The sequence below is a fragment of the Phyllostomus hastatus genome, unplaced genomic scaffold, assembly GCF_019186645.2.
Source record: "Phyllostomus hastatus isolate PE091 unplaced genomic scaffold, TTU_PhHast_1.1 phas_contig_29, whole genome shotgun sequence".
Classification (NCBI taxonomy): Eukaryota; Metazoa; Chordata; class Mammalia; order Chiroptera; family Phyllostomidae; genus Phyllostomus; species Phyllostomus hastatus.
Window position 1 is genome coordinate 2,521,328 of NW_025333835.1, and position 16,056 is coordinate 2,537,383.

Below are 16,056 nucleotides of genomic sequence, written 5' to 3' on the forward strand. Positions count from 1 at the left end.
GGGTGGGTGTTAGCTCTTCCAGAAATGGAAAGGCCCCTAGCCCATATAGACAGGGGAACAGATGGGTGACTTGAAACATGAGGCTGAGAGAACGGGAGAAGCTGAGGCCCATCTGAGAATATCTCAGGTAATCACTTCTTCATACCTCTCTGAATACGTTGTCCTGAAAAACACCTATCTGTGACATTATCTCTCTTCCCACCCCACCCCCACAGGTAGTGTCCCTGGAGGATATAGGAAAAGAGTACAGTGTGTGAATCAATGGACAAAAGGAATGTCTGTGCCCAGAAACAGTGCAGCTGCTCACAACTGATGGTGCCAAATAAACCTGGCCGGCTCCTGAAGGGTGTGAACTGCAATAGTGGGGGCCAGCTCGGGGCCACACAATTTCCTATTTGACGGGCAAAGAGGGTCCAGCTGGATATTCCCTTCCGTGGATGAAAACATCAGAATATCCAGCAACACACGGTGTACCCCATACACACACACACGAACACACAACACACACACACATACACACTACACACACTCACACACAGATCGCACTTCAAACAGAACAGCAGCTCTTTCATTTGTTTCTAGGATTTGAACAAAGAATTTTGCTGTTTGTTTTTTTTTAAAAGGCTACAAACCACTAGGCTTGATGTTTTGTTCTTAAATTACATTTAATTTCTTTTTAGTATAAAAGTGACTATGCTCATTGATGAAACTGGAGAATATAGAAAATTATGAAAAAAAGTAACAGTCGCTGGTTAATTCGGATACCCTGGAGGTTTCCCTTTGATGGAAGATATAAGCCTCTCAGTTTCAGGAACACCCAGGTTTAGTAACCACTGAAATTCTCATAACCACTAATTAGGAAATGAAGATCAAGATTGGTTAGAGAGAGAAAAAAATAAAATTGAAATCAGGAATACATGAGGGAGAAGCAGTCCGAGGGAGGGCCCTGGGGTGTGGCTGGTACGGAAGAGCCCCCATCAGGATCAGAGGATGGTGACCCGTTATCCCTGGCTGAGACCTCAGTGAGAGAATGGAGAAGGATACAACCACACTGCAAAGAGCCATACCTAAGATTGCTACTTCCTGTCATCGCACAGTATCACACTAGGACTTGGAAAAGGTAAATAATACTACAGGATCACAAGAAGCATGATGTGCTGACTAAACGACCAAACTGTCAGAACAACTGGCATGGTAAGGAAAAGACCTAATTTTGTCGAGTTCAGGAGGCATTGTAGTCAAAGAGGTAAGTTGAAAATGCAGAAGACGGTTATCCTGTGAATGTTGTGGCACTTACACTGTGTAAAGGTTAGACCAGGGGCCGCAAAGATGAGCATGGAACCCTCCTGTTAATACCACAGTCATGACAGACATGAGTAATCAATTGCAGCACATTTTCACATTAAATTTTAGTGTGGCCTCAGAATCTTTCTCACTAAGGCTTTTAGTAAAAGGCACACAAAAGATTTAAATGATCTTCTCACTAGGGCTGTTAAAAGAGCTGAGGATAAGAGGGGAGAAAAGCCAGGGCTCTGAGCACAAACAGCGGTGACTAGCATCATTAGTAGTCTGGGGAAGGGCATCACGACTGCTAGCGTCTTGTGAAGATAGCAGTCTTCACTCTCTCAAGCAGACATTCCAGGTCACACTTGTCTCTGAGTCTCGAGATGAAAACAAGAACTCTTCAGAAGCTATTAAACAGTTCTCCCAAAGAGGTAGGTTTTGAAACCAAGGACTGAGAGAGCTGCAATGAGCTGCTTATCTGGGGAGAGGCTGCATTACTAGCAGAAATGAAAGAATGTTTTTATAAAAATGGGGGTGTTTAGATCCTTTGGGCTTCAACGTGGATCTGGGGTCCTAGGAGATCAAATGCAGGTAAATGTAACCAGCTAAAAAGGTTCCAGCAACACAAAGACCCAGGACAAGACAATTTTTTGGCCTATTTGGAATAATCACCTGAGGGGGACCCCTAACAGGTATTTGAGAAGCAGGTCTTAGATTTCTGACAGAAGGTATATACTATTAATAACAATAACGCTGGTTACCAATTGAGCAAGACAAAGGACTAGATGGCCCTGAAATGCCCTGTCTGGATAACATTGTGTCTCAAAAGAACACATGGTCCCAAAGCTTTTCTATCTCACAAAGAAGACTTTTATAACAAAATAGTGGTTATGTAGGTTGCGTTAAGGAAATGAAACATACATTTCACTTCTGATATTCAACTTAAAGTATGAACCCCTATTCATTGATTTTAGTCAGCATGTGGGTGCTTCCTTTTTCTTGCATGGGGAGGTCTAAAAGATTTCAATGCTTTATCTTGGGAAAATAGTCTCGTGTACCCAGAGTATTACCACTTAAAATTGTTCACACTCACACTTATCCTTGGAGTGAAGAGGCAAGGGCCTACTGCTTTCTGAAAGATCCAGAAAAATGTGATGGCTGAGCCTGCCAATTACAGGCTCAGCATGGGGGGATGACAGGCACCTGCCCCACGGCCCACCATCCATCCCTGGAGCCACTCTTTTCTGTGAGGGCTACAGGGGCAGAGGTGGTGAAGGCTGAAGCTCCAGGTTTCAAGCATGTTGCAGGCCAGCACTTACATCCCTGAAAACATTCAATACCAGGACCACCTGTGGAGGTACTCCTGTATCCATATTTGATTGGTAAGAGAATCAATACAGAGAGAGTAAATTAAGTGTCCAAGGTTATTCAGCTGATAAATAGCAAATCTAGGCCTTGAACCCACATCTGGCAGATTCCAAAATTCTCCCCTCCTCTGAGGCCTCTTAACCTATGACTGCCAACTGGTCAGGTTTCAAAGAAGTGTTTTGCCTAAGAGACCTTTTGCAATAGTGGAATGTGGAAATTTACTTACTTCCGGAGAGGGGTCTATTTAGGTAAAACTTCTTCAACTGCCTCTTAACAGGGCAGGGTATTAGAAATCACCACCAAGTACTTGGACTTGGATCTTGGGGTCCTTGGCACATTCCCAGTGCTCTTATCCAATTTCTTGGTGAGGTGGTAGGTATTTCCTTGGTGCATGTTGGGCCAGGGGTCTCTGGGTGCCTTGCCCCTGTACCTTCACTATTCTCCAAGTTTCTCTTCCTTCCCTTTCATTATCTTGCTCTTATCAGCACTGTAGATATGAAAGGCAGGAAAGAATACAGGAAAGAGACTGAGAAGCAAAGGGTCAAAGTTTGCTGGGACACATCACTCCCCATAATAAAGGGATCCTGCAGCCTCTTGCAGGTTTGTTAACTCGTTTTTCCACATAAAATGGAGTAAGGGTAACCAGTAAGTGAGCATGTACTTAAATGCCAGTATTTAACCAGCTTTAATTCTTTCCTGGGATATAGCTGGGAAAACAGATAAGGTGTGCATTTCTTATTTCTTGCCTGACCTGATTATTTATTTACCCTAGGTACACCAATACTACTTTTAAAATGTGCTGTGTTTTAAAAAGAGCACTTTGCCCAACCAATCATCAATTAGAAATGTGGGTTAGTAGAGTAAGGTAATGAAAGCAAGGGGGTATTTCAAGGGAATGAGATCCACATCTTCATTAATATCAGAAGATCTCATATTTTTCCTGTCTGTATAAAATATACAAAATGGGAATAACTAATGACATGATCTCCAAGAGGACAAATGGCCTCAAAGGTATCACTGGGACTCAGTGAAGTGGAACTTTACCCTGGCACATGGGTATATTTTGTTCAAAGGAAGGAGATCAGAGGGACACAAAGGGGTATGTGTCTGTAGAGGTATGGAAACTCCACCAGAAACTACAGTGATTTTGTGTGAGTGTCACAGAAAGAGCAGAAGTGAGGGTGTGCAGGGCACAGGAGGATGATTGCATGTGAGGTGTAGATGGTCTCTCCTACTTTGGGTCACAGAACTGGGATAGAGGTGAGAAAGAACAGTACTAAGGGGCTTCAATCATCCTCCAACCAACAAGGCTTACTACATAAAACAGAGGAACTGGTAAAGGCAATGGTTAGACTTGAGGAAATCATATTCCTTTAAATGTAGAGAAAAGATAAGTGGGAACCTGTGGTCCGTGACCCTAAGAAGGGAGAAACTCAAGAGGGATAGTGGGCTCTGCAAAATGAACTGAACTGTGGCTAATCCCAGGAAGCAGGCAATGGGGACACATTTCAAGGTGCTGCTGTGTTTTTCATGACGTTTGGTTTAGAAAAGAACATGTACAAAGATAAAAGAAAGGGCACAGTACCAGGGACGAATGGAGAAGAGTGACACATTTCTGTGAGAGTAGTGCCCAGCTTGAGCTGAGGCTTGAAAAAAATTGCTAAAGTTGTAAATAAAACAAAACAAAACAAAACAAAACATGGTGGTAGTAGATTATTCTTAGTTATGATTAAAAGAGGGATGAGGCCCAGGACTTAGGGATCATGGCAGCATGTAAATGGGGCAGAGAAAGTAAGATGACCCAATTCCCATGTTATGTCTCGCCTTTCCATAAAAGCACAATGGTCTAAACTAGGAAGATGTAAAGAAGTGGCACTAAGGGAGTACGGGACACGAAGGCATGCCAATGAGTGCTGTGTTTCCTTAGTCACATTAAGTCCAAATCTCCTGGCCCTGCAGTCCCCCATCCAGGCCCCTGGACAATCCTACAGAACAAGTAACAGAGCCAATGTGCTTGATCCTTGAAAAAACTCCTGCAGACTGGGAGGGTTCCAACAGAGTGTCCCAATTTAGCCAAGGGAGAAAGATATAGTTTCTACTATATGTAAAAATATAATTTAGAGAAGATTTTTAAAGCCCTTTCAAAAGGATGACAATTGAGAACTAGCACAGGTTTGAGAAAAACAAGACAGACCAAGTAACTGCATTGGCTTCCCTCCCCTCCCACGCAAGGGCACAGGCTGGGGAGGGCTGTGTGATGACTGGGCTTTGGCCACTCCTGAGCCTGGGGCACTATCTCAAGCCTCTGTGCCTTTGTTACATAGTGTTCCTTCAAGTGGAATAACCTTCCCTTTGTCTGGCTGTTTGTTCTTCAAAACTCAGCTCAAACTGCACCTCCTCTGGGAAACTTTCTCTTCGGCCCAGTATGATCTAGAAGTCCCTCCTACAGCCTGATTGATTGTGTTCTCCCAAATTCATATGTTGAAATTTCCAATGTGATGGGTAGAAGGTTGGGCTTTTGGGAGGTGATAAGGTCCTGAGAGTAGAGGCCTCAGCAATGGAATTAATGCTTTTAAAAAAGAGTCCCCAGAGAGTTCCCTATCCCCTTCTGTAATACATAAAGGTACCATATGAAGATACAAAGAAAAATCTGTTACCAGAAAGAGGGCTCTCACCTGACCATGCTGGCACCTAAATCTGACTTCCAACCTCCAGAACTGTGAGCAATACATTTCTGCTTCTTATAAGCCCCTCAGACTGTAGTATTTTGTTACAACAGCCTGATCAGACTAAGACAATCCCTTATCCGCGGTCTCTAAGCACTCTGGGCACTCTACTATCACAGCACTCTCTCCCTGAATTACAACGACAGCTTCTTTATCTGCCTCCTCCAGTGTCTGCAAGTCCAGAAGGAGGTTGTAGTTTCAAAGCCTGGCACAGGGCCAGGTACACAGGGGACCCTCAAGACATGGTGATTGTTGGCAGGAGTTCTGTTGAGAGGTTCAAAGTCAACCTGAAGGGAGTTGTCTCTAACTGTGTTCCAGGGACTTCTCCAGGTTCAGACTTTTACCAGTGACTTGGAGAAATAATGTACTTTCAGAGGCCATAAAGCTGGGAAAGAAAGATAATTAGATAAAAGTCTCAAGGTTCAAGATCTAACAATCTACAGTGTGGCCATAAAACTTGAAAACATAGACAAGTTTTTTTTATATTGATTGATTTTTTCATTTTTCTGTGGCATGCGAAGGCACAGGTGTTTTTGTCTTGTTTTGGGATAAAAATCAGAGAAACATCATCTGAGGCAATGCATCACAGACAAATATGCAGACACTGAGGAAAATGTTGCATCAATGCATCCAAGTCACTGAACTACGCTCTGAACTATACATTACTAAAGAAGGACAATACGTTGAATATATTGTGTAATGTCACTGACCACATTGCACATTATAATGTAATATTGGTAAGCCATTTATTATGCATGTTCTTCTGTGTTTCCAGAATTTATGGCTACTCTGTAGAAAGACATCTGAAACTAACAATAAAATTTTAATATAAATATTCATGAAGCTTTATGTTAGGTCTCAAAAAAGTTAATTGGATATCTACAGTATGCAGAATATCTGGCTTTATTCATCCGTCCATTGATCCATCCATCCAGCCAGCCATACTGAGCACTCACAATATGTAAAATACTGTAGTAGGATCTACAAATTTAGTGAAAAATAAACATTGCTTTTCTTGAGCTTATATTCTAGTAGAGAGAAATGGATAATAAGTAAGCAAACAAAATAGTTTCAAATGTTGATGAGAGCTATGAATAAAATAAAACAATGTATGATGGGGTTAGGTAGCTGCATCTCTAGAGCGTGCAGGAAGTTTATGTAAAGACGATCTTGGTGGGGTCTGGCTGGCACCTTGATGTGATTCTAGAATGTGTTGTGACTGTTCAAAATAAACTGCAAGCTGGGTCACAGTAATAGAAGCAGAGCACTGAGGTTAAGGGCAGTGACAATCTTACTGCTTCTGTAGCATCTACAGCACGTCTAGACCAACTTCTGCAGTAGCAAATACTATTCTTTAGAAGAGTCATGGCATGTATCTAGAAAACACATCTTATGAGGCCAGATTGAGAGAACTATGGGAATTTAGCTAGCAGAAGGAACCACTAGGTAGTCATCTTTAAAACATCCAAAGATTCAAGATGTTGAGAAGAGAACAAGTCCCTGCTATGTGACGCCAGGAGTCTACACCTGAGTTACTGAGGAAACAGCACAGTGTAGTTCAAAAGAGTGGGGACACTTCTACTAGAATTAGATCTATACAGAAATGAGAGAGGCTTTTGAAGAAGTATTCCAGCAGAGGATGGGTTAAACTCTTTTAAAGATGAGGGATCCCATATTGGGCAAAAGATTCCCTTTGTGGACATAGCTTTGGGAAAGAAGCACAGTTTTGTTTCTTTGAGTGGAAGATCTTTTCATCTTGGAATGCCAAATCATCTTTAAAATATTTGAGCCTTAACAACAATCACACCAAATCTTTTGGATCTTTCCTTCCTCCTAAGAGCTTTTGTTTCCTTGGAAGAGTGGTTTCTTGAAGAACAGAGACATTGATCTGCCCCTAGTCATAGGTGTCTCTTGACATTGGAGCAGAATGATGTCTTTGTGGAAGGCCTGGTTCCTTGTAGGAAGATGTGGACTCTTGTCCTTCCTTGCCTCAGCGACAGTGAGGTGGTAAAGAGGGGACCCTCTGACTGCTTACCTTATGGTTAATATTAAGAAGTAACCTCCACTCACCAATACTTCAGAGACCCAACACCTGGGGACCAGAAATTATGTCAAGACTCCCAACTAGAATTCAACTAGAAACGACTGCATGATCCTTTTTCTCAAGTCTCCTCATTGTATGTGTATTTGCATGTCAGTGTAAGTGAAGCTCTCTGAACTTGTCACCTTCCAGTATGAGCTGACTGTACCTTGAGGCTCAGGTAAAAGGCTCAGTTCTATGTAGAAGCATGATCAAGCTTCCTCTTACGCAGAAGACCTTCCCTTTCTCTGGAGTGTGGATTTATCTCAGTCAGAGAGGTGCTCCACTTTCTGTTTTAAATGCTGTTAGACTGTGTTTTCACAAAAAGGTTCAACTGAACTCTAAAGCGTATACAGAGTTGGCTTAATTGCTCTGCGTAATCATTTTATGATTATAACTTGATAGTATATCAATTCTATCTCTACTCATATTTGGTTTGCTATAATAGAAACTAAGTCAAAGCCATTTAGATCAAGGCCTCAGGCAGAAATTAACTTGAATCTCAGACTAACATATGTTTTGTCTATTTACCTTGTGAATAAAACATGTGTTTTGAAGGACAGAGGAGAATATGGGATACAAGGTTAGTAAAAAACCCATACCTGAGCCACAGACAACAAAAACAAACAGTGCCAACAGCCATGGTCCCACAGGGTATTTTTCTTCTTGCGGTCTCTAAAAGAGAATGGGAGAAAGTAGGATTAGGGTCATTAATTCAGGGAACATTGAGTACTGCTAGTTACTGTACTAGGAACTGGGGCCTCCACTGTAGATAAGACAGACTGAGTGTCAATGCCCAATGAACAGATAGAGATGAATAAAGTCAGTTGTAAAGGATAAAGGTTTAAAAATATTCATCAATAACCTTACTTACATTCCTGTAACTCAATGAACTTGGTGGTCTTAAATAGTCTGGGAACAGGATATAAATACATAAGACCAATACAGTGATTTGGGAGCCAAAAATGATATTACTAATAATTACTTCCATTTGTTGAAAGTACATTCTATGTCAGATGCTTACTAAGAAGTCTACATCCACTATTTCCAGCACTCACAACTCCATGCAACCCTATTCTACACTTGAGAAGTGAGGCTCAAATTTGTTAGCTTGAGCAAGAGCTGGGATTCAAATTTAGGTCTGCCTCATTACAGAGCTTGGGTATTTTCCACTGATAACCTTCATTAAAATTTTTAAAAATTTATTAATTTGAGAAAGAGAGAAATATCACTTTGTTGTTCCACTTTTTAACCCATTCATGGGTTGCTTTGCATTTGTGCCCCAACCAAATACTGAACCTGCAACCTTGGTGCATCTGGATGACACTCCCACCAACTAAGCTAGCCAGCCAGGGCCAACATATTCATTTTTAACTCTTGCATCTGGAATTCCAAGTAGGGTCACAGAGCACAGCCATGTTCTCAAAACCTATGTGCTAAAAAATTTGAGAAGGCAGTGCAGTGGAAATCCTTGGAATCATAGAAGTACCACAGCAACTGTGAATGGATGTGAGAGAAGCAGCATTTTTAATAAAATTCCTAATATTTGTGAAGCTTACACTTTGGAGAAATTTCTGCATTCCCTGGAATGCAGAGGGGTGCTGTTGGACCCATGCCAATCCAGCCCTCCATGCCTCCTGCTCTTCTCAAACTCAAAGCAGAGACGTGATAAGAACATCCCTCTGCAGCCCCTCTAGGTCTACTGCAGGTAGGGTTTGGTCCTTAAAAATCAAATCAAATGATAGAAGAACAAAATTTTTTGACAGCCTTCTGAAAACACAGTGAATTTCTCAAATAAAAAGGGAGAAGGTAGAGTGAAAAAAGTCGTACTCACTATTTGCTCATTAGTGTGAGCCCAAAATAGGCCATAGACAATACAAATTAAAGAACTAATTTTTATTATAGATAAGACAACAGTTCTTTGGCTCACAGCTTACTGGTTAACTTTCTTAGAGAGTCTTCTCTCTTTTACCTCAGTTGGTTCACTTTTCATTTATGTTGCCACGTACTTTTTCTTGATATTTATCACAGTTTGTATCTCTATTTATTTTTGTGATAATGTGTTTAATGTCTGGCTCACCACTAGGCTGCAGGCCGCACAAGGGTAGGCACTTTCTCTTTCACATATCACTGTATAGCAATGCCTAATATAGAACTTAAACATAGTAGATGTTTAATAAGTGTTAATTAAAGAAGGAATAAGCATACAAGGTTCATTAAACATGATTTCTTAGGTCAGGTAAAGACAGAGTCTAGGAAGGATATTGTCTTTTTTAATATACTTCCTAACTGGTGATATGGTTATCCTTGCTTTTGTTTTTTTTTTTACTAGAGAAGTATGGATTCAAGTGTCAGTGGCAGGGAGACTCTAAGGATTGAAACCACTCGCTTCTCTGTCCTTGATAGGCTCATATCTACCACAGCTCTTGTATGAGGGCAAATCACACTGCAAGGAAAGACATGGTTGCTCTTGACTAGACAAGGACAAAATCAGCTTTAAATAATTGCATAAGATAACATTAACTAGCATTTTTATCGTGTCATGCTTTAGCACTAAAGACCAAGTCAAAGTGAGGTCAAGTAAATAGTAGACATATTAAATAAAGTTACCTGAACAATGTGTGACATTTATCCCTTCCCATCCTCTTTCACTAACTTCCTAACAATTTGTCATGATTGACCAGAAACCAACTCTGTTGCTGTCATCCTTCTAAAGTTATATGAAAATTCATTTTGCCCCATCTCCAGCAAAGCCAACAAATGAATTCAGAAGCTTGAAAATGAATTATTGGTCTAGTCATGTACCAAATGAAGTCCTTTATTTTTTCTTTGCAGAAAAACACAAATTATTAACATGCAGAGCTTAGAGCAAAAAACCTTTTTGATGACATTTCCCAGCGAAGCAATATTATTTGGGAACTTTCAGAGCTCAAGAACACCCCGGTGATCATAATACCAATATATCCTTTTTGAGAGTCTACGTTACTTTTTGGGGGGAAGTGGTGCCCAGCACAGTCCCATTGGGACAATTCACCTGACCCTGAATCTATTGCTGGGAAAGGTAAGAAAAGCAGTAGAATCTCACAAATTACATGGTTCATTTCAAATAGGAGTTGCTACTTCCTGAGGCTCCAAAATGTCAGGGGATGGCTTTCCCTGTGATAACAGCAGGGTAACTCAGAACTCTGAAATTTAAATTCCCTCTTCATTTTGAAGAAGTTACTACTGTATAATCATGAAATGATTATTCCATTTCTCTGTTTCTTGGCTTTATCTGCTATCTGGGGGAATAATATTGATTCACTCCATAGCTATTGGCCAGTAATAAAATACTGAAGTATCTGCATACAATTAAAGGGCTTTGCTTCTGATGATTAGTCCAAATTTTCCATTAGAATCTGTTTATCTGTCTCCATTTACTGAATTGCATCTAAACAAGTTATCCCTTGCAAGTTAATTCTTTCAAGGTCTAATCATTTTGGCCTATAATTAGGAAAATAAAATTTAAGATTTAAAGTGTTACTTTTTAAAAGACAATTTCATTTTTTTGTTTTTGGATGCTGATCCATTTATAATAAAGCTAACCAAAAGCTCTCCTAACCAAAGGAAAATAAACATACATCGTGGCTTGGTTTGGAAACCTTTCATTACAAAATTAGTAGGGCCATTTAAAAATATTCACAGGTGCTAAGCACTTTTGAAGGGCCTATTCCATGGTATGTCAGAACTTATTAAAATGCACTCATACCACAGATTAAATATCATTTGAATGCAGTTCTGAAAGTTGTGTTAACTCGAACGGCAGGTGACTACATTTTCTAGATAAATAGGTTTTCTCCAATTTTTTTCTATTTTCTTTTATATTAGAGCCAATAATTTTCATTTCAGGTCCCAAACAAAAATTACAGTGTCCTGAAAAGCTAGAAGTGGCAGATACTGAGTTTACAAAGCCTAATGGGTAAAACAGCTCTGCAAATTAGTTCCTGTTTTGTTACTACTTTTACAGTCAGATAAGTTATCAACCAAGTTCAGTTAACAACTGAATGCTGGTTCTTTAGTTCATTAAAAAGAATCACACAACTAGAGATTTTCAGTATTATCAGTTAGTGTATACGATATCCTAGGAAGAGTTGATATCCTAAGGATATAAAATCTTGAATAGTTAACATCAGTTAGAAATTGACAATGTTAATGAACAGCAAGTGTTTTTGTAAATAAAAATAAATAGGGAAAACAGACTTACGTGATAGATGGTTCTAATTCAAAGGCACATTGGCATTTTGCTGGCCACTCATAACTAAATGATCTAACTTTCAAGTGAGAAAATTTCAAGCATGACTTAAACCTGGAGCTGTGCACAAAGGCCTGAGTACAGCTGAGTTTGATCCTAAGGTTTCCCTGCCATAGCATTGCTTAGTTTTGCAAGAATTCTGGTCTAATGATTGTGGATTCAGCTTTTTGCTCAGTTAATCAAAGCGGCATCATTTCTTTGGCTAAAAGGACTTGTCTCATCAAATCTGCATGCTTTTGCAGCCAAACCCCGAGCTTCAGTTGGATTTTCATTTAAGTGCCTTTGCTCATAGTCTTGGAGACTCACACTGCTCAACAATTCATCCAAGGCATGCTTCTGAATGTCCAAAATCATAGGCCTAGCATTTTCTGTTGAAGATAATTTGCATTGCTAAAAGGAACCCCAGTGCATAAGGCACAATTTTACTTAAAACTTGCTGTAAAGTTTTAATCTACAGTTTTGAGGGCACAGAATGCCTGGCAATAAACTAGTCTCTAAAGTTCTGGATCATACCATCAAAATGGGCCTGAATTCACAGGGTGAACAAGAGGAAAGTTGCATTTAAACTTAAGCCCAGACTTAAGAGGCCTCACTAGAGAAAAGGCAAAATAGGAGAATGGAGGGAAATATGGGCAAGAATCTCATGCCGCTTTTCCAACTTACACAGAGAAAACATGATAAAGGGACTGGAAAGAAAAACCCTGGTGTGTGTTGGTTGGGTATGTGCAAGGGGTGAAGCCTGGGAACGGGTGATGATAAATAGCATTTATTAATTCATTCACTCACTCACTAATGCACACATTCATCACTTATTTAACAAACGTTCTAGCACCTAACAAGTTCAGGACCCTGTGTCAAGCAGTTGCCTTAACAGTTCCTGTAACTGCGATTGCCCTCTTCCCTAGAGACAAAGGCTGAATTCTCGCTCCCGTGGTAGCCCCATCAGCCACCCCAAAAGGGTCATGACCAACCAGGGTCCTCTCCGTTCACGCCCAAGACAGCACCGAGGAGTCCCGCGCCGCCCTGAGCCTAGCTCTCCTAACCCATTCTGCCCGCTTGTCAGGAGGGGCGAGCCGGGCGCGGAGGAGCTGGGAAGACAGGTCTTAAGCCCGCAGCCGCCCCGCCTGGCCTGGCCCGGCCCCGCCCCGCCCCGCCCCGCCCCGCCCCACTCCACTCCACTCCACTCCACTCCACTCCACTCCGGGCGCAGCCTGCTCTGCCGGCTCTGCACCGCCTCCACCTTACCAGGGTTTTGGCTACGTTCCCCCTCTGGGTGATGTTTTTGCTGTGCTTCTCATTAGCCATGCGGATCCGCTGTTTGGCCACCATGGCTTGGGCTCTTGGAAGTGCTCTCAGCTCCCACCTGCAAAGATGCCCCGCGTGAGCCCGGTACTGGGCCGAGAGCGTCCGGTGGGCCCCGGGCGCTGCAGGTGGCAAGAGGCGGTCCTCGAGCCTCGCGTAGCCCGCTCCCCAACCCCTAATGAGCCAGCTCCAGAGAGAGGCCGGAGCTCGGACGGAAGTAATCTTTCATCTCAGGAAACCCTCTCCTACTTCCTCGCCATCCTTCCGGTCCCCCCAACTACCTAACCAGCGCGGCCGTAGGCTGTGCCGCTGCGCGTACTCCCGCACCCAGTGGCCAGAGAGCAGCGCGCGGACCCCCTCGGGCCCTGGCGGTGTCGCTGTCTCGCGGGGGAACGCGGCGGGTCCCAGGGTTCAGCGGCTGCGGGCTTTGTGTGCGCAAAAGGGATGCGGTCTCAGCCGCCTATGGGTTCCTCGGCCAGGGATCCGCCAAGTCCTGAGGAAAGGATTGGGGTGTGGATGCACCTGCACCTCTGTCCCCCTGGCCGAGGGCTGGACCAAAGCCTAAGGTCGGGTCGGGGGCGGGGGCGTCCTCAAAAGACAAGTAGGACCAGTACAGGGCTGAGCTCCATGCTGTTGTGGAACAGTCCAAAGGAACCTCCCCTTTAAGTGTCTGAGGAAGGCCCCTGTGCTAGGAAAGCCCACTGCAGGATCTTTCTCAAATGCTGCAGAAAGGGTCAGAACTCCCCAGGGATGAGGATAAGGGGGAGTGAGGATGGAGGTTGGGCAGGTCTTGCTTTGATAGGTATGAGGGTTACATGGAAGACAGGCCTGCAACATATCTAAGTGAAACTTGGAGAAAGGATGAGGAGGTCATGGGCCTGTAGCCCAAGTCAGATTGCGTGGTCACTGCCCAAATGTGGGTAGCTTTGACTAGCTTTGGCTCCCTACCTGCCGCAAGCAGCCAGGATTTCCTCCCGCCACTCCCAAGGGAAGTGAACTGGGAAATTCCCTGCAGTACAGCGATACATCTCAAAGATCTATGTGACTCACAGACATTCCTATTAGGGCTTTACAGATTGCCTAGTTGGGTGGGGATGAGGGGAAGTTCAGTCCTTTACTTTTCTACATGCTATGCAGATCAGAGTTATCTCTTAGAAGCTTAGAAGAGTTGAGAAGAGGTGAAACTTCAGCCTGGAAGATTTGGGGCAGTGGGAAGTGGTAGGGAAGAAGAGCTGTGGCTTTAGACCAGATGTGGGTAGTGTGCCCTCGCCCTTCCCTTGCAGGCGCTTGTGGCTGCGGTTCTATAGGATTTGTATGGGTAAAATTCCTCTGTGTCAGTGGGAAGTTAAGGAGAGCTCCTTTTTTTATTTCAGGGCCTTTTACTAAGCTCATCCCCATTTCTCTCACCACTTCTTATCATTCAAGCTTTAATACAAACTGTTCTGGGCTGCTTTTGGTAACTTAGAAGACAGAATTTCTCTCAGATTATTAGTCAAGTCTGGTCATTCTTTTTTCTACTCTAGAATTCAGATAAGTTTCCAGACTGGCTTCTATCAGCTTCTTAATCATTACCACCAACATTACCACCATTATTATAGAACTACAAACAAAGTAGGCCCAACTCGAGTTCCACGCTTTTAATAACAATTGACTTTGGGAGGGGTGGGTAGAGGGATGGAGGGGGCACCACTATGTCAGCGACTCTTGCTGAGCCTGGCTGTGTGCGAGGGCCAGCAAAAGGCCTGGGCAGGAGGCATAAGGTAGGTCCCCACACCTGGGTGGAGTACAGACCTGGCTCTGAGGTGTTCCTGACATTAAAGAAAAGATACAGAGATGGTTTTCCCTTTGGGCCTGCAAGAGTCTTTCTTAAATGAGACACTTGCCTTCCCACAGGCTCAGGTGAGCTGCCTTATTTGGGAAAAAAAATTTATCTTAACTCCTGATTCCTGCTTGTTAATGACCAATTTTACTCCTTTGCCTGCTATACTTCACTTGATAATGCTTTAAGTTAGTTTAGTTACAAATGCAACACACTCCTTTGCCTGCTATACTTCACTTGATAATGCTTTAAGTTAGTTTAGTTACAAATGCACCTTGTGACAAACACAAGGCCTGTGGGCTGAATCCGACCCTCCACCTTGTTTTATCCGGCCTGGCACCTTGTTTCTACCCAGCAGCAGCACGGAGCTCTCGCTTAACTGTTAAGGAGTAGTTACATTCATACAGTCCTAAAACTACATTCAGCCCTTTGAAGGCAACCGCAAGGCTGATGTGGGCCCCCAATGAAAATGAACTGATATCCCTGAAATACACTGTATTCCCACAGTAAACATTCAAACAGAAAAATGATATGAAGTGAAAAGTAAAGGTCTCCTCTTCCCTGCCTCCCAGCCACTAATTCCAAAGGTCTATAAGCTCCCCTTCCAGTATTTTAATTCATACACAAGCCTTCCTACAGTCCTTTATTAAAAAAAATCATACTATATAGTTTTGCCACTTGAATTTCTCACTTAATTTATTGACAATATTATCACATCTCATGTCACTCTTTTTTAAATATAGCTGCATAGGACCTCATAATATGATTCTACAGTAAACATGTTCAACTAACTTTGGATGGTTATTTCCAGTTTTTTTGTTTGTTTGTTTTTGTGGTTGCTGACAATGCCTTAGTAAATACCTTGGTACGTGTATCGTTGTGCATTCACGCAAGTGGAACAGATTGCTGGAAGTGAAATTCCTGCACCTTTGCATGTCCTTTGGTAGTTACTGCTGCTGGTTTTGGATGGGGCAGCCTCTTGCTGTGGCCTCCACTTTACCCACCCATCCCCAGATTTTTCTCTCTGCAGCCAGGCCTGCTCCTCTGAAGGTCATGGTTTTTGTTTGTTGCCTTGAGGATCACCATTCTTGATGAAGAAAAGTTTTCCTTCCAAGCATGAATACTGTCCCTTCCTCTGCACAGCCAGATATTGAGCTGCTCATCCCAGAGGCCCTTCTGCAGGGGA

At 42.6% G+C, this 16,056-nt stretch overlaps 1 protein-coding gene across 6 annotated transcripts in view; it reads right to left on the minus strand.

Annotated features, from left to right (window-relative positions):
- Positions 1–13,239, minus strand: part of SERP2 (stress associated endoplasmic reticulum protein family member 2) — a 52,848-nt gene extending 39,609 nt beyond the window's left edge. For all 6 annotated transcript variants that reach the window (XR_006785706.1, XR_006785707.1, XM_045839085.1 and 3 more), the window contains exons 1-2: positions 12,995–13,239; positions 8,061–8,133 (exon numbers count right to left, since the gene is read on the minus strand). Coding sequence is in view for 4 of the 6 variants with exons in the window: in XM_045839085.1 (XP_045695041.1) it covers positions 8,061–8,133; positions 12,995–13,078 (157 nt within the window). In the remaining 2 variants the exon portion in view is untranslated. The remainder of the gene's footprint in view (positions 1–8,060; positions 8,134–12,994) is intronic.
- Positions 13,240–16,056: the final 2,817 nt, after the last annotated feature.